General features: G+C 37.7%; 1 protein-coding gene across 4 annotated transcripts in view; it reads left to right on the top strand.

The window, feature by feature from the left end:
* Nucleotides 1-26,706, top strand: part of UBXN7 (UBX domain protein 7) — a 57,742-nt gene that overhangs the window by 15,319 nt on the left and 15,717 nt on the right. For 3 of the 4 annotated variants that reach the window (XM_073894924.1, XM_073894921.1, XM_073894929.1), the window contains 3 exons: nt 3,879-4,026; nt 15,906-15,971; nt 18,953-19,065. In XM_073894924.1, the coding sequence (XP_073751025.1) occupies nt 3,957-4,026; nt 15,906-15,971; nt 18,953-19,065 (249 nt within the window). In that variant the 5' untranslated portion in view covers nt 3,879-3,956. Of the gene's footprint in view, nt 1-3,878; nt 4,027-6,919; nt 6,988-15,905; nt 15,972-18,952; nt 19,066-26,706 lie in introns of all 4 variants that reach the window. The other variant, XM_025876057.2, reaches the window with a different exon arrangement.

Genomic DNA, 26,706 nt, shown 5'->3' with positions numbered 1-26,706 from the left:
CTGCTCTTTCCTTGGAGCCAGAAAGTAAACCAACATTTCCAACTTAGTAGTATATTGATGTATATAATAGAAGAGTATCATAGAGATGGGAGTGGGGAGGTACTGTAGAGAATGCTTATTAGCACACAAATTCACAAAGTAACACTTAAGGTGGTTCTTGAGCATACATGAACTGGACGAAGGGGAGATGAGCAGGGTAAGGACGTTCCAAGCATGTAATTCAGTATGACTGTACTGAAGGGTGTCAGATGGGGAGGAGGAGAGGGAGAACAGAGAGATGAGCTGAGGCCTGGTCACAAAGGACTTTCCAGATCATAAGGATTTTGGAATTTATACTGTATACTGTATACTGTGGTGTCAGAGAGCCATTAAAAAGACTTTTTTTTTTTTTTAAGCCATTAAAGAGTTTTAAGTGGATGTGTGTGAGAGAGAGAGAATGAGAATCAGACTTGTATTTTGGAGCATAACTGCAGCAACAAGGTAGAAGATAGAATGATCAGTTAGGAGTCTGTTGTAGTAATCTAGGTAAGAAGTATTGTGGGCTTCATTTAAAGCCTTAGAACTAACAGTAGAGGGGCGCCTGGGTGGCTCAGTCAGTTAAGCGTCTGCCTTTGGCTCAGGTCATGATCCCAGGGTCCTGGGATCGAGCCCTGCATCAGGCTCCTTTCTCAGCAGGCAGCCTGCTGCTACCTCAGGCTTGTGCATGTGCTCTCTCTTTCTGAGACAAATAAATAAATAAACTCTTAAAAAAAAAACAATAATAGAAAAGAGAAAACAAATGCAAGAAATTAAGAGGAGAATCAGCACTTCCATTTCTGGTAGTAGGGGTAAACTAGAGAGAGATCATGAATAACCCTCTTGCTGAGAAAAATCCTAAGTGAAACGTGTATTTAAAATTTTTTTTGAAAATACATCATTGGGCTGGTGAGAAAGTAAGGAATACTTTGAGGCTAAAAATGAAATGGGAATGCAGATGTTAGCTAGTTTTAAAGGAAGCCTTCACCCTGGTGGAATCTGCCCAAATTGAGTGGTTTTAAACTTCTTTGATAGCATCATAGGGCCCAAGAAACGGGAAACAATGCCTGTAGTCTTCCTAAGGAGAAGAGTCTGATAGGAGACCCTTCCCCTTCATGAAGCTGAGACTTTGTTTCAACCTTGGCAGTTGGAGAGTGGCAGGAGATAGTCACTGAGAATTCATAACAAGGGTCTTTATAGGGTCACATTTTCCATGAGGTCTTAAATACCCTAAGTCAGGAATGTATTGGGGCTCCTGCGTGGCTTAGTCCATTAAGCATCTGCCTTTCGGCTCAGGTCATGATCTCCGGGTCCTGGAATCAAGCCCTGCATCAGGGTTCTTGCTTAGCAGGGAGTCTGCTTCTCTCTCTCTCTCCCTCTCCCTCTGCCCCTCCCCACTGCTTGTTCTCTCTCTTTCAGATAAATAAATAAATAAATAACATCTTAAAAAAAAAAAAAGGTCTTTGTTTGGTAGTGCCCACAGGTGCCTTACAAAATTTACCAAATCAAACCCTCTTAGGAGGAATGTATCAACCCTTACTTCAAGAATCGACAGAATTAAAAATCCAAAGCACATGAGATCACAGGAAAAAAAAATCACAAAATGCGCAAAAACCATGTCACATGAACAAGAGCCAGCAGAAACAAGAGAGGATGACTCCCACAGACTACAGAAAGTTTGTTTTGTCTTAGTAATTCGAATAAATTTGACGAATATGTTTGAAGAAGTGAGAAGTTTGAAATATGACTATAAAGGAAGGGTCTCTGAAACATGGCTAGGCATATTAGGAAAAAAACAAAATTGGAACTTCTAGTTATAAAAAATTAACTGAAAAAAAAAATTAACTGACATGAGGGTGCCTGGGTGGCTCAGTTGGTTAAGCAACTGCCTTCGCCTCAGGTCATGATCCTGGAGTCCCGGGATTGAGTCCCGCGTCAGGCTCCCTGCTCAGAGGGTCCCTCTGACCCTCCCCCCTCTCATGCTCTCTCTCTCTCTTATTCTCTCTCTCAAATAAAATCTTTAAAAAAATTAACTGAAATGAAAAACACAGTGAAGAGATTAAAAAACAACAACTACAAAAAGAACAGACTGGCACAGCATAGAGTGATCTGATTGGAGTTCCAGAAAGAAATAAGTGTGAATGGAGGAACATGGTAATTGTTAAGTAGAAATAGCTGAGAATTTTTTGGAATGATTAAAGATAACAATCCTTACATGATGGAAGTGCAGTGAATCCCAAGGAGATAAGTAAAATCAGCCAGGACAAATTAGGATGAAACTGCAGAAGGCCAAAGACAGAAAATCTTAAAAGCAACTAGAGAGAAACAACAGATTGCTATTAAAAAAAGGTTTTCTCTGGTCTAGCAACTGATTTCCCAGCAGCAGCAACAGAAGCCAGAGGACATTGGAATGTGGTCTTTACTGGGAGAAAATAGCTATCAGCCTGAAAATAGAATATCCAGTAAAACTATCTTTCAGGAATGACAGCAAAATAAAGACATTTTCAGACCACACACACACACACACACACACACACACACACACACACACATGCCCTTTAGAAGGAAATTATAAGGTACATGATTCTGGTAGAAGGAAGGTCATCCCAGATGGAAAACCTGCAATGTGTTTTAATGGTCACAAAATGTTCCATCAAATAAATTCTATGATTTAGATTCTAGTACCATTGGACATTTATGTTTCCAATTTTTCAATATTAACTGAAACTATACTGGACATGTATATGGACATATTTATGCTTATAGTATTTGATATGGAATAGATAAAAGAATAAATCTTTTGGGGCACCTAGGTGGCTAAGTTTAGGCGTCTGACTCTTGGTTTTGGCTCAGGTCATGATCTCGTGGGCCGTGGTACCAAGCACTGCTTGGGGTTCTGCATTCAGCATGGAATCTGCTTGAAGATTCTCTTCCTCTGCCCTTCGCCCCACTCCCGAGCATGCACATGTGCTCTCTGCTCAAATAAATCTTAAAAAAAAAAAATGTTTTTTTGGCTAGAAACCCAAATTACTGGGTCAGCGAAGGAAGGAGTACTTTTTGATACATGTTTTAAAATTGGCTTTGTAAAGGGCTTTACCAGTATACATTGCATCTAACAGACTATGCTGGCTTTACAAATGAATAAATGTGTGTAGGGTCAGTCTAAATGATGAAGATTGACTTTTTTTTTTGTTTTTTTAGAGAAAGAGAGTGGGGGTGGGGGTTGGGGAGGCAGAGGGAGAGTGAGAGAGAGAATCTTAAACAGGCTCCTATGCCCAGCGCTGAGCAGGATGAAGGGCTCCATCTCACAAACCTGAGATGATAACCTGAGCCAAAATCCAAAAGTCGGACACTTAACTGACTGAGCCACCCTGGTGCCCTGAAGATTGACATTCTTACCAGATTTTGACTTGGTTATAGTTTTGACAAAATGTCCCATCTCACTTCTCTCCCTTTGTTATTAAAAAATGCTTTCTTTTTGATGGAAACAAATGCTAACTGAAATGCATTCTTTCTAACAAAATATTTCCTAACTTTCTAGAGTGTAGGCTTTCATTTTTCTTTCTCATTTTTTCAGTTTCTAACATATATAGTTGGTCCATTTAAAGACATGCTTTATTTAGTTTGGTGTTATTATGAAGGAAGACCACTATTTTAATGCTGGTAGTTTCTTTTCTAGTTTTGTGTAATTTACTAATCAGCTAACATCGTAAATGTAAATAAACAGGTTTTTAAAAAGAAGTCATTCATCCTAAAAGGGAAAGGGTACTATTAATTTGCTTGGGAATTCTGTATTTTAATATGAACCTTTAGTAAGAAGGTGCCTTTTTTTTAACTTTTTCCCTGTCTTTTTGCTTTTTCAGGTGCAAGCGAAAGTGTAGGGAAACATATGCTCGAAGCCTGCAACAATAATCTGGAGATGGCAGTCACTATGTTTTTGGATGGTGGAGGAATTGCTGAAGAGCCCAGTACCAGTTCAGCAAGTGTCTCCACAGTCAGACCACACACAGAGTATGAATTTATTATTTATTGTTAGGAGCAACCCCACCTAAATTGAGCAGTTGCATTTTTTTTTTTAAAGATTTTATTTATTTATTTGACAGAGCGAGAGAGCACAAGCAGGGGGAACAGTAGGGAGAGGGAGAAGCGGGCTCCCTGCCAAGCAGGGAGCCTGATGTGGGGACTCGATTCTAGGACCCTGGGATCATGACCTGAGCTGAAGGCAGACGCTTAACCATCTGAGCCACCCAGGCGCCCTAGAGTAGTTGCATTTTTATCAGTTAGGTTAATTCTCTGGTTTTGAAAAACTTAAAAGCTGAAAGAAAGCATCTGAAAAAGTGTCTCATGTACATTTTTATACTTCTATGCCTCAAATTCTCTAGAGCACTGTCATGTCTATTATTTAATCTTCAAAAGAACCCTACGGGATGACATTATTATCTACATTTTACAGATGAGGAAGCGAAGGCTAGCCATTTTCCCAAGCTACAGAGTAATTACATAGCAGATACGGCAATAAAGCCCAATAAAGCTCAGATTTCCCAATTCTAAATTTTCTTACATTGTCCCAGGAGAGTTTTGAGTTGCCAGGAAAACCTTTTGAAAAATAATTCTAGTCCTTTATACCTTAATGATGGTTACATGTGGTTAATCATTGGAAGCACCTTTAGCATATGGAACTGTATTCTGTAGAGAATGATAATAAATGGTGAACAAATTTGGGTGTTTTGCCCTTTACATTTGATACCAATGAGAATTTGAAATGAATACCTTATGGGCAAAATTCCACATCTTTGGAAAATATTAGAGATGAATGCTACTCAAAGGAAAACCATTGATTTTTGAAACAATTAAGCAGATCCTTAAATAAGACTTTCATGCTTACAGCCCTTTGTAACACTCAGTGTTTACAACTTGAGATACTAAACAAGAGGAATTCCCTGTTTAAGGGAATAGATAAAGACATAGATACTATTTTTAAATTAGAGGTAGATTTAAAAAGCCAAATAACACTTAAGACATAGTTACTTCGTTTATCTAGTTCCAGGTTCTAGAGTACTAATTGTTTCCACATGAAGAGTGAACTTTAGAGATCATTATTAGTACTTCATAAAGTTTTTTCCTATCAGTATTAGCTACGTATTTAAGATGTTGGTATCCCATTTCCCCCAACATAGCTCAAATTTTTCATGGAAATCAATATGAAAACATGATTTAGTTTACAGAAACTTGAATAACAGGTATTCATGGCTGATTTGGGGGAACATAACTGTTCTCACTGTATAAAACATGTTTTTTTTTATTGTGTTTAAAAATAGCTTTGATATGGGGCGCCTGGCTGGCTCAGGCAGTAGAGCATGCAGCTCTTAATCTCAGGGTCGTGAGTTCAAGCCCCACATTGGATGTGGAGCCTACTTTTTAAAAATAGTAATTTTGATAGATGAATGTCTTATCCTATTGAATTACATTATAATTTTACTTAGATTATTTGTATTGCTAATTGATTGTCCTAAACTATAATTTTCACTCTTTACGGTTCAACTTTTTTCTGATCCATTCTTTATTTTGTTGGGTAGCTAGCAATCTTGGAACAGATACCCTCAAACATGTAGTAATCAAGTTTTTATGTATAGGGAATACTACTTAATCTAAACCCCTAATTGATGTATTTTATCAGATTAAGGTTTGTTTTCTGAGTAATTAAATTGTTTTAAATTTAGATAATTATATATATACTATAAAATCAGGAAAATCATGGAAAGACTTATTTAGGTAAAAGATGTCTTCTAAATTCTTAGTTTTCTTAAGAAAATGGACTATTTCTCTTTGATGAAAGAGGGTTAATAGAGTTTCCTCTTATAGATGCATTGTCTATTCCTTCAGATTATTGAATTTTGTGTGTGAGCAGTGACTGATGTACTTAATTTTGAATTACCTTTTATCCTTCTTCTTTTGGCTTATTGTAGATTTCTCTGTCGAACTAGTTGTTCTTTGATTATAGGATGTTTTTGTTGACAAATGAGTATTCATACTTTATTTTGTAAAGTATGTTTTGGAGTTCTATCTATTAGATGTAAAAAAGAAGGCCTTAAGCTCAGTTATTACTATTAGAAACACCTGAATGGAAAACATTACGCCTTACTTAAATTAACATGTGAGTAGGACACAATAAATTTGGAGCATACTCTTCCTTGCTATGAACATTAATCAGCAGAGATTAATATTTTAGTTAAAACTATAAAATCAACTGATATTTAAAACAACATAGCCATTTTTACAGTATTTCTAAATGAGTATTTTCTACTGGAGGAGATGGGTTATTAAATCCTCTGGAGGTAAACTTTGAAGAGTTTATAGGCTTTTAAAAGATGAGGAATTACTTTTTCCGCTCCGTATATATTGGAGTTTATTTAATAAATAATCCAAGGTAATACCTATGTTAACTATCTTCATAACTAGCATAAAATTTATTGCTTATTTAAACTTATTTTAATACATGTGATTTAATGATCTATTGTTTGATATAGTAGTAATGTCATACTGATTTATTATGCCTATATTTTCCATTTTTTGTCTGATTTTTTTTTTTTTTTTTGTAAGCTGCCCCCCCCCTTTTTTTCCCTGTAAAGAATCTAGGATAGGGAACTTGAGAGGAAAGGGGAAATATTTTTTCTTTTCTGTTTGTTCTCTTTCTTTATAAATCATTTGAGCCATCTATGCCAGGTACTTTTATTCCAGGTGACCTCTGTATGGAAACCTAACAATTATTTAACACGATGGTTCCTAAAAGTCACTAAGTTTGGTGTTCATATAACTTGTTAATTTGGATGCATTCACAATAGTTATGGAGAGAACATGTAGCAAAAAAGTTTTCCTTTTGATATTTTCCTACTTCTTTTAATAGAGAAGAAGTTCGTGCCCCAATTCCTCAAAAACAGGAAATATTGGTGGAACCAGAACCTTTGTTTGGTGGTAAGTTCATCTTTTTTCCTTAGTTTTATTGGACTCTGTTGTTACCTTAGGGTTTTAATGAAGTTATCAAAAGATGTGAAGGCTTGCTCAGAGATTATTACTTTTAAGTGTAGAGTCAGTTCTTATCTTACAATTCTGTACTCCCGTCAGGAAAATTGCAGTTGCTTCTTTCCAAGGAGACAACCAGATTAAAATATTTGTTGTAGAAGGCCAAAAGAAGGAAAATTAGCAAAAAGAAATACTGCCTTGTAATGGAAGCAAATCTATCATTAGATAAAGACTCCGATTACTTTTTATTTGGGGGGCACTTACTTGACTACTATATCCTTACTGTCTTGATATGCCTTGTCTTTACTTTTCTAAATTTCCAGAAGCACTATTCCTATTTTGAACAAAGGAGAAAGTAATACCTAATCCATGCAAAAAATTGTGGTGTCAGTCTGGGTGCATAGAGAGACAGTAGAAAGTGGAACATTCAATTAGATTTAAAGAAAACTTTTAGTTTAATAAGCACTTATTTACCTTTTGCAAGCTAAATATTTTAGGTATTAATAGGTATATTAAAAAAATAGAAAATAAAGTTATAACCTGGGTGGACAAAGTCATAGAAATGTATTTGTACATATTGATACCAGTAATGCAGAGAAATAAGAAGTTCTGTAGGTAAACTTGAATAAAGGAGAAGAAATAAATTATAAGAAAAGGATGAAGAAAATGATATAAATGATATGTCTTAATTTGAAAAAGGACTGTTTTTTAAGATCAGTCTTTGACTTGGCAGCTTTAGAGTTTACTGTACTGAGAAATAACAGAATATACTGTCTAGATTAGAAATAAAGATGGGAGGAAGAAAACTGTAAGAACTGAATATTGAAGTATAATATGGGCTTTCTGGATTTTGATTCAGCTTTCACTGTGCTGTTAATATCCCAGAAGTAATAAAGCATTGTTCATAATTTTTTTTCATATAAATGTTATGAATGGATTTTAAAATTGAGGGGTGATGCCCTTGGAAGCTTTATCTTTTCTTTATTGCAAGGAATAAGGCAGGATTTCTGAGTGGGGTAGACTACAGGAAATAAATTCTGTGCTGTTTTACTGTTGTAAAGAGGCAAAAGAGTTCCCTTTTGAAAACTCTTTCCTCCTTTTACCTCTGGTTTAATAGACATTGAAGAGGGGAATGGGAATGACTGTAGATTTAGGAAGTCAGTCCTAACACTCATTATTAGATCTTATTATAACTTGATAAAGGTCTTTGGAGAACTAATTTCTTCTTAGGACGGTATCGATTTAAAGTGTGATTCTCAAAGTGTGGTCTGGGGGTCTGTAAGATGAAAACTATTTTCATAATAATTTTCATAAGTTATTTGCCTTTTTTTACATTGTTGATATTTGGACTGATGGTTCAGAGGCAATGATGGATCAGACTGCTGCATTTTAATTGAGTCAGGGCAGTGGCACCAAACTGTAAATTCTTCACTGCCATACACTCACAGTTTTTTTTTAAATAAACCTATTTTATTAATAATGTTCTTGATGAAGCAATAAAAAATTAGCTTCATTAAATCTTGACTCCTGAGTACACATTTTAAAACTATTCTGTTTAATGAAATAGGATGTGTCCATAAAGCCCTTCTGCATACTGAAGTAGTATACTGAAGTAGTGTGGTTACTTTAAGGAAAAGCACTTTTATGGTTGAGTTGTGAACTAAACTAGCTGTTTTTTTTTTTTTTATGGAACATTATTTTTACTTGAAAGATTGCTGACAAACTATGGTTATGTAGACTTAGGCATTTGGCAGACATTTTCTTGGATCTGAAAAAAGGCCTATTACTGCTTTAAGACAAACAACTGACATTGTTTGTTACCAGTTATTATTTTTTAAAAAAAAGCTTTCAGGCAAAAATTAGAATTTTAGAAAGTTTATATCCACGATTAGGAGTTGATAGCTTCCCATTACTTAAAGGCTTTCTGATGAGATTAGTGGTGTCATTAACAGATGTTGATTTTTTATTATTATTGTATAATGAAATGGTCAGTGTTTGGAATGTTTGCATAACTCAGTGAACAAATATTTTCTTTTTCTTTCTTTCTTTTTTTTTTTTTTTAGTGGGGTTGGGGAGTGGGACAGAGAGAGAATCTTAAGCAGGCTCCATGCCCAGAGCGGAGCCCAATGCAGGGCTGATCTCACAACCCTGAGATTGTGTCCTGAGCCGAAATCAAGATTAGACGCTTAACCAACAGATCCACCCAGGTGCCCCTGAACTAATATTTTCAAATGACCAGTACACCATATATTTTTTTAAATACTTTATTTATTTATTTGAGAGAGAGAATGAGATAGAGCATGAGAGGGGGGAGGGTCAGAGGGAGAAGCAGACTCCCTGCTGAGCAGGGAGCCCGACGAGGGACTCGATCCTGGGACTCCAGGATCATGACCTGAGCCAAAGGCAGTCGCTTAATCAGCTGAGCCACCCAGGTGCCCCTGACCAGTGCACCATATTACAAAATTGTGCATAGGTAAAAGGACAGACAATAAGATAAGATGTATAGATGGATAGATTAGTTATCTATTGCTGTGTAACAGATTGTTCCAAAATTTAGCTTCCTGAAACAACAAACATTTGTTATCTCACAGTTTCTGTGGTTCAGCAATCCAGGTGTGGCTTGGCTAGGTATCTTTGGTTAGGGTCTCTCACAAGGGTATAATCAAGGTATCAGCCAGAGCTATAATCATCTCAAGGCTTGAGTAGAGGAGGATCTCCTAAGCTTACTCATGTGGCTGTTGGTTGACTAAAGACATCATCAGTTCCTTACCAAAGAGCAAATGAGAGAGCAAGAGAAGGCAGCCCATTTTAGAAGCCACCATCTTTCTTAGAAGTGACAACCCATCACCTCACCTCTGCCACATTCCATTTGATCCTGCCCTTATTCAAGATATTCACACACAGGTTATGAATATTGAGAAATTGGGATAATTGGAGGCCATCCTAGAGACTGCCTACCACATAGACCAATGGATTTTGATGGAGCAGATAATGAAAAGTTCATTGATAAGATTTTAGATTCCATGCTGCAGTTAACCTTTAAGAAACTACTACTGGTTGAGTTTTGGTACAGTATCAAAGGAGAATATTCACAGTGATCTCAAAACACTATTAAAATACTGCTCCCCTTTACAACTATGTATCTGTGTTAGGTTGACTTTTAATTTCCTTCATTTACTTGAGCTATGGGAATAACAACAGATTGCAGAAGCAGATCTGAAAATCCAGATGTCTTCTCTTAAGCCAGTTATCAACAGGGAGTTGTGAAAATGGGATCAGTGCCACTCTTCTAACTAAATTTTTATTTTCCACCTGTCCCACTCCCCTATTCTATGAATCTCATTTTGAGTCTTTTATTAGCAATTTGTAGCTTAGCATCTTAGACCTCGGTGACCAGCATTCCTGTTACATGGCAATAGAGTGAGAATACAAAGGACTGATGTTTGCTGTATAGCAAATTGCTTGGAAGAGTCAGGAAACACATATTGAAGAGGCAGGTGGGAGTACAGGCATTCCTTGTTTTATTGTGCTTCACAAATATTGTGCTTTTTACAAATGAATGGTTTGTGGCTACCCTGTGGTGAACAAGTCTTTCAGCGCCATTTTACCAGCAGCATTTGCTCACTTCATGTCTCTTTGTTACATATTGGTAATTCTTGCAATATTTCAAATGTTTTCATTATTACTATATTTGTTACAGTGATCTATAATCCATGATCTTTGATTGTACTATTATAATTGTTTCTGGGCATCACAAACCACACCCATATAAGATGGTGGACTTAATTGATATGACTGGTTCACCAGCCAGCCATTCCCTTTCTCTCCTTCTTGGGCCTCTCTATTCCCTGAAACACAGCAATATTGAAATTAGGCCAGTCAATAACCCTACAATGTCCTTTAAGTGTCCAAGTGAAAGGAAGAGTTGCACGTCTCTCACTTTAAATCAAAAACTAGAAATGATTAAGCTTAGTGAAGAAGGCATATTGAGAGCTGAGATAGGCCAAAAGCTAAGCCTCCTGTGCCAGTTAGCCAAGTTATGAATGCAAAGGAAAAATTTTTGAAAGAAATGAGAAGTGCTACTCCATTGAACACATGAATGATGCGAAAGTGAAACAACCTGTTGCTTGCTGATAAGGAGAAAGTTTTAGTGTCAGGATGGAGGATCAAACCAACCACAACATTCCCTTAAGCCAAAATCTAATCCAGAGCAAGACTCTAACTCTTGTCAATTCTTTGAAGGCTGAGAGAGATGAGGAAGCTATAGAAGAAAAATTTGAAGCCAGCAGAGGTTGGTTGGTTCATGAGGTTTAAGGAAAGAAGCTGTCTCCATAACATAAAAGTGCAAAGTGAAATAGCAAGTGCTGATGTAGAAACTGCAGCAAGTTATCCAGAAGATCTCGCTCAGATAATTCATTGAAGGTGGCTACACTAAGCAACAGATTTTTCAATGTAGACAAAACAACCTTCTATTGGAAGAAGGTGCTATCTTGGACTTCCAGAGCTAGCGAGGAGAAGTCAATGCTTCAGATCTTCAAAGGACAGGCTGGCTCTCTTGTTAGGGTCTAATGCAGCTGGTGACTTGAAGTTGAAGCTGATGCTCATTTACCATTCTGAAAATCCTAGAGCCCTTAAGCATTATGCTAAATCTGCCCTGCCTGAGTCCTATAAATGGCACAACAAAACCTGGATGGCAACACATCTGTTTACAACATGGTTTACTGAATATTTTAAGCCAACTGTTGAAGCCTACTGCTTAGAAAAAAAAGGTTCTTTTCAAAATAGGACTGTTCAGTGACAATATACCGGGTTATCTAAGAGCTCTGATGTTATTGTCCAACAAGATTAATGTTGTTTTCATGTTTGCTAACACAACATCCATTCTGTAGCCCATGGATTAAAGAGAAATTTTTATTTTCAAGTCTTATTAAAGAAATACATCTTGTTAAGCAATAGTTACCATAGATAGTGAATGATTCTTTTGATGGATCTGGGCAGTGTAAATTGAAGACCTAGAAAGGATTCACCATTCTAGATGCCATTAAGAACATTCACGATTCATGGGAAGGGGTCAAAATAACATTTTTTTAAGACTTTTTATTTATTTATTTGACACACAGAGAGAGATAGTGAGAGAGAGAGAGCACAAGCAGGGGGGGACGGCAGGCAGGCAGAGGGAGAGGGAGAAGCAGGCTCCCCGCTGAGCAAGGAGCCCGATGCGGACCTTGATCCCAGGACGCTGGGATCATGACCTGAGCCAAAGGCAGCTGCTTAACTGACTGAGCCACCCAGGCGCCCCTCAAAATAACATCATTAACAGGAGTTTGAAAGAATTTGATTCCAACCCTCATGGATGACTTTGAGGGTTCAAGACTTCAGTGGAGGAAGCAAGTGCAGATGTGAGTAGAAATAGCAAGAGAACTAGAATTACAAGTAGAGCCTGAAGATGTAACTGAATTACTGCAGTCTCTTGATAAAATTTAAATGGATGTGGAGTCGCTTCTTATGGATGAGCAAAGAAAATGGTTTCTTGAGATGGAATCTACTCCTGGTAAAAATGCTGTGAAGATTGTTGAAATGACAACAAAGGATTTACAATATTACATAAACTTAGTTGATAAAGCAGCAGCAAGGTTTGAGAGGATTGACTCCAATTTTTTAAAAAAATGTATTTATGTATTTATTTTAAAAATAATGTCTGTACCCACTGTAGGGCTCAAACTCACAACCCCAAGATTAAGAGTCACATGCTCCACCAACTGAGCCAGCCCAGGTGCCGCTTGTTTGACTCCAATTTTGAAAGAAGTTCTACTGTGGGTAAAATGCTATCAAACAACATTGTATGCTACAGAGAAATCATTTGTGAAAAGAAGAGTCAATTAATGCAGCAAACTTCATTATCTTAAGAAGTTGCCACAGCCACTCCAACTTCAGCAACTACCACCATGATCATTCTAGCAGCCATCAACATAGAGGCAAGGCCCTCCACCAGCAAAAAGATTACAACTTGCTGAAAACTCCAATGATGGTTAGCATTTTTTAGCAATAAAATATTTTTAATTAATGTGTACATTTTTTTTTAAGATTTTATGTATTTGACAGAGAGAGACACAGCGAGAGAAGGAACACAAGCAGGAGGAGTGAGAGAGGGAGAAGCAGGCTTCCCGCTGAAGAGGGAGCCCGAAGCGGGGCTCGATCCCAGGACCTGAGCCGAAGGCAGACGCTTAATGACTGAGCCACCCAGGCGCCCCAAATGTGTACATTTTTTTTAGACACAGTACTATTGCACACATGATGGACTACAGTACACAGTTGTCCCTTGAACAACTCGGGTTAGGGGAGCTGACCCCCCAAGCCATTGAAATCTGCATATAACTTTTGACCCCCCCAATCTCCCCCCGCCCACCCCAAAACTTAACTAGTAATCCGCAGTTCACTGGAAGCCTTACCAAGAACGTAAATAGTCGATGAACACATATTTTGTATATTATATGTATTATATACTGTATTCTTAGCAAAAAATTGAGTTGGAAAAAAAATGTTATTAAAAAATATCATGAGAGAAAACACATTTGCAGTACTGTACTGTATTTATTGAAAAATTCCCACATATAAGTAGACTCATGCAGTTCAAATCTGTATTATTCAGTGGTAAACTTTGTGTAAACATAACTTTTATATGCACTGGGAAACTCAAATTCATTTGACTCCTCTTAATGTGATATTTGCTTTATTGTGGTAGTCTGGAACCAAACCTACATTATCTCTAAGGTATGCCTATAATAATGGTCCTAGGACTAGAGGTGTTGTGTGTGGCCTGAGGAGAGGTTCTTGGTTAGACTTAGCATAAATAAGGAGGAAACAAATGGGAGCAGGTTATGAGCCCAAGAAATAAAAGGGGTTGAGTCCAAAGCTAGCAAAAGAGGAAGTAGGAGACTCCCAGGAGATCAGATGCCTGATATAGAAGGGCTACAGTGGGAAGAAAGTGGGTGGTGTGTGTGAAATAATGTAGAATATTGAGTGGCCTGGGCGCTTGGGTGGCTCAGTTGGTTAAGCGACTGCCTTCGGCTCAGGTCATGATCCTGGAGTCCCGGGATCGAGTCCCGCATCGGGCTCCCTGCTCAGCAGGGAGTCTGCTTCTCCCTCTGGCCCTCTTCCCTCTCATGCTCTCTCTCTCAAATAAATAAATAAAATCTTAAAAAGAAAAAAAAAAGAATATTGAGTGGCCTGCCTTTGTCATTTTCAAAGTAGAAGAAAATTATCTTTTGTGTACTACCTCCCCAATAATCATATACTCTAGGCAGCCATTCTGTGCCTTATCCTCAGATATCCTTACTTTTTTAATTGTTACGGTTAAAAGTATCTGCTAAAGAGTTTTAAGAAGGCATTATTTGAGAGGCCATATTGTTCCTACTAGAAACCTATACATTTGAAATAGGAACTCTTGATTAAAAATAGTTACAAGATTGGAAAGAATAACATTCCTTGCTGTTGCTTTATAAAGGAAAGGAGGGAAAGAGGAAGGGAGGAGAAAATAATGAAATATTTAAATTAAAAAATTTTCAGTTTAAATAAATATAAATAAAATTCAATATAGAACTAAAACATGGAAGTTTCTTTTTCCTTTAAGTCATATCTCTTTTCCTTGAGATAATATTGTGATTCTTTAACATAAATACACAAATGTGCATAAATTATATACAGATAATACTTCACACAAAAATGAGATTTTTTTTTAATATATGGTTCTGCATTTTGTTTTGCTTTTTACTTAATTGTTCTTGGATAGAAAGAATTATCTTATATAATGGCATATACAGACTTTTGGGAAAGATGCTTTGACATGGGGTGGGGACTTTATACTTCCTAATCTTACTGCTATTCATCATTTATTGACATGAAGCATTGTTCTGTTTACATGCTGGCCAGGCATGCCATAAGCCAATTTAATAACTGTTACCCATATTGAAGGAATTGTTAAATGTCCTTGTTTATTGTAATGTATATAAATGATCTGGCAAATGATCTGAACATATACATATAGGAAGATAACATTTTTATTATTGCTTTCTAGACTTTATAAAATACTTACGGATTGGGTAATAGATACTGTATTGGGTTTCAGAAGATCTTGGTTCTGTTTCCTTTTCTCTCACTAACCCATTGTGTAACTGTGGAAAAATTTTTCTTGCAAAATTAAAAATGTTTTTGGTGTTTATAATTCTACATGTGTATCCATTGACTAAGAAGTTGTTCTTAAATATGGTTTAGAAGGTAGGTACTCACTCAGGCGTTTCACCAAAAGATGGTCAGATCCCTTAGGCTAACCTGAATTAGATATTTGCAGCATGTATGTAGCTTCATCAGCATGGGGAGTCATCCTTAAAATCTTTGTTCTTATCTTTTACACAAGTTTGGTTAAGTCTCTTAACTGGGCCTTAATTTTCTTATTTGTAAAACAGAATGGTTGGGCTGAAGATGGTTGACTTAATTTTATATGAATGACTTGAAGGTTTTTAAAATTTTTTTTTCATTTTTTTTATTATGTTAATCACCATACATTACAGTTTTTGATGTGGTGTTCCATGATTCATTATTTGCATATAACACCCAGGGCTCCATGCAGAACATGCCCTCTTTAATACCCATCACCAGGCTAACCCATCCTCCCACCCCCTCCCCTCTAGAACCCTCAGTTTGTTTTTCAGAGTCCATCGTCTCTCATGGTTTAAATATTTTATTTTTTGAAGGACACCTTTATAAATCTATGAGTGTTTTAAAACAAGAAATACTTGCAGATAGGGAAGGTTTTAGAATCATTTGAAAATTAAGGTTTAAATTTTTGTATCATTTCTATTTTTTCCCGAAAGCTCCTAAAAGACGACGGCCTGCACGTTCAATATTTGATGGTTTCCGAGATTTTCAAACTGAAACTAGTAAGTATCTTGTACCAGTTTATTATCTCTCTTTGTTCTTCCTTCTCCATTTTCTCCTCCCCTCTCTTTCTCCCACATAGAAAACCACAAGATGGAAAAGCACCCATCTGCTCCCCTACAGGTCAGGATCCTGGTTTGTTTTATATAGTTTTTCTTAAAAAGAAAAAGATGTTTAATATCAGGCCTAATTACTTTGAGGAGTCACCTTATTTTAAAAGGAAATTATGAATTCAGTCTGTGATTGTTACTAACTTCCCCTTAAGCTAAATTGTTCCAAATGCTAACCTAACTGGTAACAGAAGAATATTAAGAGTGATGGAGGTCGCAGAGCCTCCACCCCCTCAATCTTTTCTGGGCCCCTGCGTACCTGGTGGGAGGAGCACACGGCCACTGTCCCACTCGACTGCCCACGACCAACTCGTCTGCAGAGATGTCAGCCGCTGGTGCCCGGGGCCTTCGGACCACCTACCACTGGGTCCTCGATAAAGTGGAGCTCCTGCTGCTGGAGAAATTGAGGCCGTTGTACAACCACCCTGCAGGTCCCAAAACAGTTTTTTTCTGGGCTCCAATTATGAAATGGGGGTTGGTGTGTGCTGGCTTGGCTGACCTGGCCAGACCTGCAGAGAAACTCAGCACAGCTGAGTTTGATGTTGTTTTGATGGCCACAGGGTTTATTTGGTCTTGCTGTTTTGATGGCCACAGGGTTTATTTGGTCAAGATACTCACTTGTAATTATCCCCCAAAACTGGAGTCTCTTTGCTGTTAATTTCTTTGTGGGGGTAGCAAGAGCTTCTCAGCTCTTTCGTATTTGGAGATATAACCAAGAACTAAAAGCTAAAGCAAACAAATAAGAGTTCCTGACCAACCGAACAGTCTAGATGTGGATATACCCACTGGGACTGATTTGATTTATTCTTTGGCTATTGATAAGGTGATATTAACTGTGCTACTGTTTGGAAGGCATAAAAAAACTGTAAACTGGGGGCTAATACTTGATTCAACAGAAAAATAAAGCAAACTTTTTTTTTAAAGATTTTATTTATTTATTTTGACCGAGAGAGACACAGTGAGAGAGGGAACACAAGCAGGGGGAGTGGGAGAGGGAGAAGCAGGCTTCCCACTGAGCAGGGAGACCGATGCGGGGCTTGATCCCAGGACCCTAGGATCACAACCCAAGCCAGAGGCAGACGCCCTGAAAGCAAACTTTTAATTAAAAAAAAAAAAAGGTGATGGAGAAATGTAAGAAATCTGGTAATTTACAAAGTTAATTAGCTTTTGAATGAGCACTTAAATGCTGACTATAATAAAAGAAAAAGATGGTTTCCCTCAAGATCCTGACATCTCACCTCACATCAGTCAGAATGGCTAGTATGAAATAGACAAGAAATAAGAAGTGCTGGCAAAGATGTAGAGAATAGGGAACTCTTGTGCACTGTTGATGGGATTGCAGCCACTATGGAAAACAATATGGAGGTTCCCTCTAAAAACTAGCAATACCATATGACCCAGTAATTTATAACTCTTGGTATTTATCCTAAGAAAACAAATATGCACCCCTTTGTTTATTGCAACATTATTTTCAGTAGCCAAGTTACGGAAGCAGCCTAAGTGTCCATCAATAGATGAATGGATAGAGAAGATGTATTATGTACACAGTGGAATAATACTTGGTCACAAAAAAGAATGAAACCTTGCCATTCACAGCAACATTATGGAGCAACATTATGGTCCTTGAGGATATTATGCTAAGTGAAATAAATCAGACAAAGACAAATACCATACGATTGCACGTATATGTGGAATCTAAGAAACAAAACAAATGAACAAAGAAGTGAAAAAGAGATTCCTCAATACAGAGAATAAATTGGGCGTTGCCAGAGGGAGTGGGAGGATAAGGGAAGTAGATGAAGGGGATTAAGAGGTATAAACTTCCAGTTATAAAATAAGTCACAGTGATGAAAGCTACAACATTGGGAATATAGTCAGTTAATACTGTAATAACTTGTATGGTGACGAAGGGTAACTACGTTTAACGGTGAGCATTTTGTAATGCATATAATTGTTGAATCACTATGTTGTACACCTGAAACTAAAAGAATATTGTATGTCAGCTGTACTTTAAAACAATAAATGAATAATTGGTGGAAAAAAAAAATCCTATCTGTCAGTTTAAAGGAATGACCACAATGAAAATGGTTATTGTAGGGGATTGAAAAATAGAAGAGGAAAAAAAACCACACCACCCAAAGCAGCCACTCTTACCATTTTGGCTATAGTTGTTTGGAATAGATTTATATCTTTCTGTGGAATAAGTTAGAATGAGATTCTTGGCCTTATACTTTTAGAGGATTTAGTAGTGATTTAGCAATGGAATCTTTTAAAAAAAGGAAAGTTGTTTAGAGAATATATGAAAAACTGTTGGACCATGCTTGATTTTGTAGTTGATTTATAATGAGCTCATTGCAGCACAGGTAGGTCTTGTAACTTTGGAGAGAGTTGAAAGGGGGAACCCAAACTGATTCAGGTCATCCAGGGAAGCCTATACCCTTCCAGGAGAAGGTGACAACAGGTGGTCCTTCTCTCTCACTGCCAGAATCTTTAAAGATTGGCAGTGTAGCTAGAAACAACAGATATATTAGGCTTAACCTTCAGAACTGGATAAATGGAGATGAAAATTTTCTCCTGTGCTCAAGTTCCCTTGGAATATGAGAAGGAAATATTTTGAGTAGGTGACTCTACTGTAATTTTCAGCTTTTGTCCTTACATTTGGATTGAGAGCACCACTAAGTCTTAAAAGACTCCCTCCCCACCATGCTTTGTATGTTTTTCAGAATCAGCATTAGATATTTGCATTTGCATGAGGTCAGGCACGGTCAGGCACATTGTTCAGTAATTCTTGCAGTTGATGCATGTTTATATTTTGAGATTCATGGCTTTTATTTTCTGGCTAACTGAAACTTTCCTATCCTCCTGTGTTGCAGTTCGGCAAGAACAGGAATTAAGAAATGGAGGAGCAATAGATAAGAAACTAACTACCCTTGCAGATCTCTTCCGGCCACCTATTGATTTGATGCATAAAGGCAGCTTTGAAACAGTAAGTTGCTGGAAATTGTAAGCCTTAGCTATGAATCCTTTTGCATTTTCAATGCCATTTTTTTCTTTCTAAGAACAAAAAAGTTTCCAGAGTATAGAGAATTGGCATCTTAATAAGTATGACACAAGTATGAAATACCTAAAAAGTTGCATTGATTTACATTTCTACCAGCAGTATATGAGATTGTTTCATAAATTCCTTTTATTATCCTTGTGTGGTATCACACAATCTTTGCCATTTGGTAGTTTTTGGGGGGAAAAAATCTTAATTTTTTTAGTTTGTGTTTCTTTGATTACTACTGAGAATAGTGTGCCTGTGTTTATTGGCCATTTGTGAATTGTAGGTATCTTTTGCCCATATTTTTATGGGGATCCTGTTGTATTTTATTTAATTAATTAATTAATTTTTTTTAAAGATTTTTTTTATCATTTGACAGAGAGACAGCGAGAGCAGGAACACAAGCAGGGGAGTGGGAGAGGGAGAAGCAGGCTTCTAGCCGAGTGGGGAGCCCAATATGGGACTCGATCCCAGGATCCTGGGATCATGACCTGAGCCGAAGGCAGACACTTAACGACTGAGCCACCCAGGCGCCCATCCTGTTGTATTTTAAAAGAATATGTAGTTGCAGAAGATATTCTTCTTCAGTTTTTTGGTTTTAATTTGGCTAAAGCCAAAGAAAAGCTTTCCAGAGCAGGTTTACTTGATTGTCTGCTAAATTATAAATGTAAAGAGGGCAGGGGTAACATGTTTCTTTTTATTTTGGTAATCCTTGGGACCCAGTTCCTGGGATTTTTTTTTTTTTTAAGATTTTATTTATTAGAAAGTAGGAGCTGGGGGGAGGGGCAGAGGGAGAGCAAAAGCAGACTCCTGCTGAACAGGGACACTCCCCGCCCCTAGAGCCGAAGGCAGACGCTTGACTGACTGACCCACCCAGGTGCCCCCAGTTTCTGGTATTTTACAGAAGCATAGTATCTGTTAAATGAATGAGTTTGGTTAGGATTTTAAATATTCTGTTGAAGTGTTCAAACAGTTGCTTTTGTGTGATAACTAGCATGTTAATGCTCTTTTGAGTCAGAATAGCATTTCCATAGATGTAAATTACCTTAAATTTCAGGTCTTACCTGTTAAGCATAAAGTAGGCCAAACAATACTCAGAAAAGTGATGTTTGTAGCTGCATATTTGGAAGTGAATTATGATTGTTTTTTAAAAGATTTTGTACTTTGACATACTCTTAGAGTAGCCTAAATGAAATACTGAGGATTAAAAATTTAACTAAGTCTGTTCTTCAGTTTTAATTTTCTGAATTGTAAAACCTGAAAGTGTTTGGCAACATGTAACAGAAAATACAAATGATAGTGATTTGACCAAACAAACTTAGCTTAGCTTTTCTTCTCTTCTCTTTTCTTTCTTTCTTTTTTTTTTTTTTTTTAAGATTTTATTCACCTATTTGAGGTAGAGACCAAGCACACGCAAGGGGAAGGGCAGGCAGAGGGAGAAGCAGGCCCCTCACTGAGCGTGGAGCCCATGGCAGGGCAGGGCTCCACCCTAGGACCCCAGACCACGACCTGAGCCTAAGGCAGACAGTTAACCCACTGAGCCACCCAGAAGCCCAAGCATTTCTTTTTGTCATGTAAATAAGACTAGAGTTGAGAGTCTTTGATATTCATTAGTCAGCTCAAAGATGTTTTCCTTTTCTTGGCCTGGTGATCTAAATATGGCAGCTGCCTATCCTTTCTGTTGTTCTGGTGAAAATTCAGCCATTGAGAGAGAATAGCAGCAGTATGAAAGACAAAAAGGATCTGCGTTTGTTTAGCCAGGTTTTCCATTTTTTAGTAGCTTCTGAGTTGCTCTAGGGCTTAATGAAGTAACTATGAGCTTGATTTAATTTGATCACTTTGGGTTCATAAAAGCAGTTACTCTGCTGCTTGTTCTTTGAGGGAAAATGTGAATCTTTTTTGGTATTATTTTGTTAAGTTATATTCTTTGTATTTCATGACCTGTATTATTCACAACAATCCTTTATTCACTGATAATACTAAACTTCAAACTTTATTGTTTATAAATCTATAAATGACATAAATACTTAACAAAAGGTAGGCATTTAATTATGACTAATGTATATTAGTTTTATAAAAATTAGGGAGGTAATATGCAGAATTAAGTCATTGAAGATTAGGAAGGTAAATATTGAAAATTAGAGGAACACTGGCTGCTCAGGCAGGACCCATAGGTTTGGGCACCATCTTAGATGTAGATTTGAGCCACAGTTTGACAGGTTTAGAAACTGGACTTTTTTAGTGTAACTAGAAGTAGAGTATGTTCAAGTGTTGTGGTTGATGCTAACCACATGAGAGACTGATTAATTCACTTGTTTACTCAATAACTATTTATTGAAGCCTTGAATTACAAGGCCTTATGCTAGGTAATGGGGATTGTATTTGTTGGGATAAAGATTTGACTGCATATGAGAGAGAGAGACACTAGGAAGAAAGCAGACAGTAGCTTAAATAAGATAGAAGTCCAGACTGTTAGAGTGGTTCTGCTACATGAAGTTATTAGGAGTGTGTTTTTTTCTGTCTTGCACTGCTATTCCCTAGGTCTTGCTTGCCTCTCTTCATAAGAATCAAGATGGCTTACCACCTTGTTTGCTTTCCAACCAGCATGGAGGGAAGGGGTTGAGAAGGGCGCACTTTTTCCCGTTAAAGGCACAGCTTTTAGGGTACCTCCTGTGGCTCAGTTGGTTAAGCGTCTGCCTTCAGCTCAGGTCATGATCCCAGGGTCCTGGGATCGAGTGTGGCATTGGGCTCCCTGCTCAGCAGGGAGTCTACTTCTCCCTCTGCTCCTCTCCCCTGCTCGTGCTCACTCTCTCTCTGTGTCTCTCAAAAGTAAATAAATAAAATCTATAAAAAAAAAAAATAAAGGCACAACCTAAAAGTTGTTCATATCAGGGCGCCTGGGTGGCTCAGTTGGTTAAGCGACTGCCTTCGGCTCAGGTTATGATCCTGGAGTCGTGGGATCGAGTCCCACATCGGGCTCCCTGCTTAGCGAGGGGTCTGCTTCTCCCTCTGACCCTCTTCCCTCTCATGCTCTCTGTCTCTCATTCTCTCTCTCAAATAAATAAATAAAATCTTAAAAAAAAAAAAAGTTGTTCATATCACTTCTGCTCATACCCCGTTAACCAGAACTCTACAACATGGCCAAACCTAGCTGCAAGAGACACTAGGAAATCCGATGCTTCGCAAAAAGTTGGAGGTTCTGTTACTAAGAGGGAGAAGGGGAAAATGGGTATTTGGTACCTATAAGCGGATAACAAACTACACAAAGTTCTTGCTGTCAAAAAGTTTATGATCTAGAGGGAGAAACATACTATAAACAAAAAACAAGCAGTATATAACATGCATGTATTTTATATGCATGTTTGATATGTCCATAGAGAGAGAGTGGGAAGGAGAGGAAGAGAGAGGAGGAGAAATTTCAGGTTACAGTAGCTGCTGGGAGAAAGAGTAAAATAGAATGAGGGAAGGAGAGAGAGGGGTTTTTTTTGTTTGTTTGGGGCCATTAAGTACAAGTGTTCCTACCGGTAAATTGAAAGCAAGGTTGATTTCATAAATTTCACATATGTTTATAATCGTGAGGGGACAGAACTATTTTATTTTATTTTTAAAGATTTTATTTATTTGAGAGAGCACACACGAGGCTTGGGGGGACAGGAGGGTCAGAAGGAGAAGCAGATGCCCCACTGAGCAGGGAGCCTGATGTGGGACTCGAACCTGGGACTCTGGTATCATGACCTGAGCTGAAGGTAGACACAACCGACTGAGCTACCCAGGTGCCCCAAAACTATTTTAGATAGGAAGATGAGGGAAGATTATGAAAGGATGAGATTTGATAGAAACCTGAATGGAATGAGGGAGTGTGAATCATAAAGGTCCAGGGGAAGAGTAGACAAAACAGTTAAACGTAAAGGAACTGATACGGGAAAGACCTAGGCCTAGTTCGGATACAGCCAAGAAAACCAATGTGGTTGGAGCTGAGTGAGCAAAGCACTTAGGATGAATGATCTGACCTGGGCAGTGGAACATTTCTTAGGTTTTCTTTTCTTTTCTTTTTTTTTTTTTCTTCAAGTAGGCTCCACATCCAGCATGGAGCCCTTTGCAGGTCTTGAACTCACAACCCTGAGATCAAGATCTGAGCTGAGATCAAGAGTCGGATGCTCAACCGACTGAGCCACCTATCTAGGCGCCCCTTAGGTTTTCTTATTTCTCCATTTAGCCCTTAAGTTCCGTGAACACAGGGACTTTATTTTATTTATTCTTTTTTTTTTAAGATTTTATTTATTTATTTGACAGAAAGAGACACAGGGAGAGAGGGAACACAAGCAGGGGGAGTGGGAGAGGGAGAAGCAGTGTTCCCACTGAGCAGGGGGTTCACGACCAAAATTCCTGATGCGGGGCTCAATCCCAGGACCCTGGGATCATGACCTGAGCTGAAGGCAGACGCTTAACCACTGAGCCACTCAGGCGCCCGGGGACTTTGTTTTATTTACTGTTCCACAGTGCCTGGAAGAGTTTCTGGCACATAGTTGGCCCTCATTAAATTTTCGTTAAATGATTGAATGATTGGCATAATCTGGAGTATATTGTACAGAAAGAGTCAGAACAATTTCCTTGATATTCCTTATTTTAATAAGAAATGCATATTTATTTGTTAAAATTGTTCAGTTACACATGCACCTTGTCCTAATCACTAAGAGTACTTTATTAATTTCAAAAGTACTTGCTCTAAATGTGGGTGAAAGTAATTAACATTTCCATAAGAAAGTACTGTGCATATTTTAATATTTCCCTTTTACCTTTGTGGCTATATATTTGTTATTGAAACAAATTATTTTTCTTCTATATCCTTACTTTTTGTACTTTCCTGTCTGGGACTGAGAGAGAAGTTAGTCTTTACTGTTACCCCTTGTCATGATAAATCCCATCACACATCTCTCTGTTTGGTGTAGCCACACTTGGGTCTCCCTGTAATAGCTTTGGAATATTGACTCAGAACAGCTTAATAGATTCCAAGAGGGAAGATTGATCATTGTCCCATGGTCCACTCTCACCTCTAGTCCTTGACTCATATAATTTGTATACTTAGTGAGATTGTGTTAAGACTCTTACCTCTTATCCAGACATTGTTCCTTTGCATGAAATTTGTATCTTCTTTGGCTCCTTCCTTCTAGCAGTAATTTCTTAACAGATCTTCAGGTGGTTTTTTTGGTTTTTAAAAAATATTTTATTTATTTATTTGTCAGAGAGAGAGGGAGAGAGAAAGCGAGAGAGTGGCAGAGGGAGAAGCAGGCTCCCCACTGAGCAGGGAGTCCGATGAAGACCTTGATTCCAGGACCCTGGGATCATGACCTGAGCCAAAGGCAGACACTTAACTGAGTCACCCAGGTGTTCTAGATCTTCAGGTGTTTTTGCTGCTATAAGGTTTTGCCCCCAATGTAAAGCTTCATGAAGGCAGGGATTTTTGTGTTTTGGTAATTGCTATAAGCCAGCATCTGTAACTGTACCTGAAACATGGTAGGTTCTCAGTAAGTGCCTGTTGAATGAATGAATCTGAATTAATGAAAGCATGAATGCTAATAAACGAATTTTTTAAACACAGGAAACAAATGGTTCTGCATCATTTTTGAACTCTGGACTTTATTTATTTATTTTTTAAAGATTTTATTTATTTATTCATGAGAGACAGAGAGGCAGAGGAAGAAGCAGGCTCCCAAGGAGCAGGGAGCCCGATGCGGGACTTGATCCCAGGACCCTGGGATCATGACCTGAGCCGAAGGCAGACACTTAACCATCTGAGCCACCCAGGCGCCCTGGACTTTATTTTTTAAAAGGTTTTATTTATTTATTTTAGAGAGATAGAGTGGGGGAGGGGCAGAAAGGAAAGAGAGGGACTAGCAGACTCCTTGCTGAGTATGGAGCCCCTTGGGGGGGTGCTTGACCTCATGACCTTGAGATCATGACCTGAGCCAAAATCAAGAGTCAGCCACTTAGCCAACTGAGTGACCCCAGGCACCCCTAAACTCTGAACTTTTATTATTTTTGGTGCTACACATTTTTTTCCTTGTTTTCCTTGTTCCTGTTTCCTTAGTCTTTGTATTTGAGGCAGACATGTAAATTTATCCTATTAAAGGGATATGTTCTCTCCAGTCTGTCTCTCTAGAATGTGTGTTAATTTTTTTCTTTATTCTCAGATACTTTCCTTTTCTTCTCTTTTCTTTCCTTTTTTTCTTTTTAGAGAGGGAGAGAGAGAGCACATGGGGGGAAGAGGGAGAGAGAATCTTAAGCAGGCTCCACACTCAGCATGGAGCCCAATGCTGGGCTCAGTCTCACAGCCCTGAGATCATGACCTGAACCAAAAATCAACAGTTGGGTGCTTAACCTACTGAGCTGGGTGCTTAACCCACCCAGGTATCCCTCAGATACTTTTCTTCAGTTAAGACAGTATAATTACTTACCACCCATTTATTAAATCTGTGTGAATGCTATAGGTAAGGAAGTTAAGTGGAGCACTATTACTTCCTGGGAGCAAGGAGGTATTTTATTATATTTGTATAATAAGATTATTATACTATACTTTAAAATAAGGCTTTGACCAGTTAAATACAGCTTCCTGGCTCAATACATGGATGCTTCTTTTTAGAACTTGGGTTTTCACTTGTGGAATCAGTAGCGAATATTAGAAAATTATTTTCTCTGGGGGGATTCATACAAAAAAATAGGATAACAGTATTTGCAAGATTGTGTAAGCCTTAAAAGAGAAGATATTCTTAGTTTTACATATTATAATACTTTTGAAATGTTTATGTCCTTCAGTTGTTATTAATCTAAGTTAATTGATCCTTAAGATTTTCCCATGTCAAACTGATAGGAAAAGAATATTATTCCAGGGCAAAATTATTCAAAACTATGCCTTTCATTTCAGTTCTTATGCAGAGGTTTGAGGTAGCATTTGCTTATTTGCCTTCCTGCTATTCTTTTCCTATTTGGCATTATTTCTTAGGTCTTTGTGGTGATGAGGAACTGTGAAGCAAAAAGTACACACTCATGATTGATATTTGTACCATACACTGGGGAGTCTTGGAGATCATTCTGAAATATTCCGTGATCCTGTGATCTTAGGTTTCGAAATCCACCCTTAGGAATAACAACCTTAAGAGAAGACACCCTCAGCAGCTCTTACTGAAAGTGTTTAGGGTGATTCTGTAAAGTAGCACATGCCTGATAATTGGGATGAAAATGGTATTTAGAACTTTGTATTGGAAACACATTTTGAAATATGTATATACATGTATGGAAGTATTGAAAAGAAAACAACAAAGTAGTACATACTGCTTACATCTATTTAAAAGGGGAGATATTTACGGATAGGGGTCAGAAGAGACAATACAGTAATATGACTTGTTGACCTTGTTTGTGGAGTCTTTTTTAGGTAGAGATGTTTAAATGTACAGTAGAAATTTAGCCATTAAATAAGTAACAGTGTATAAATGAAAAGCAGATAATTTAAATTTGAAGAATGCTTGAAAATGGACAGTATAATTATATACAAATATGCAAATTAATGTAAATGCTGTATAGATACTG

The sequence above is a fragment of the Callorhinus ursinus genome, unplaced genomic scaffold (assembly GCF_003265705.2).
Source record: "Callorhinus ursinus isolate GAN/ISIS: 27379988/994484 unplaced genomic scaffold, GSC_fseal_2.0 scaffold1, whole genome shotgun sequence".
Lineage (NCBI taxonomy): Eukaryota > Metazoa > Chordata > Mammalia > Carnivora > Otariidae > Callorhinus > Callorhinus ursinus.
This window is presented reverse-complemented; position numbering and strand designations above follow the sequence as displayed.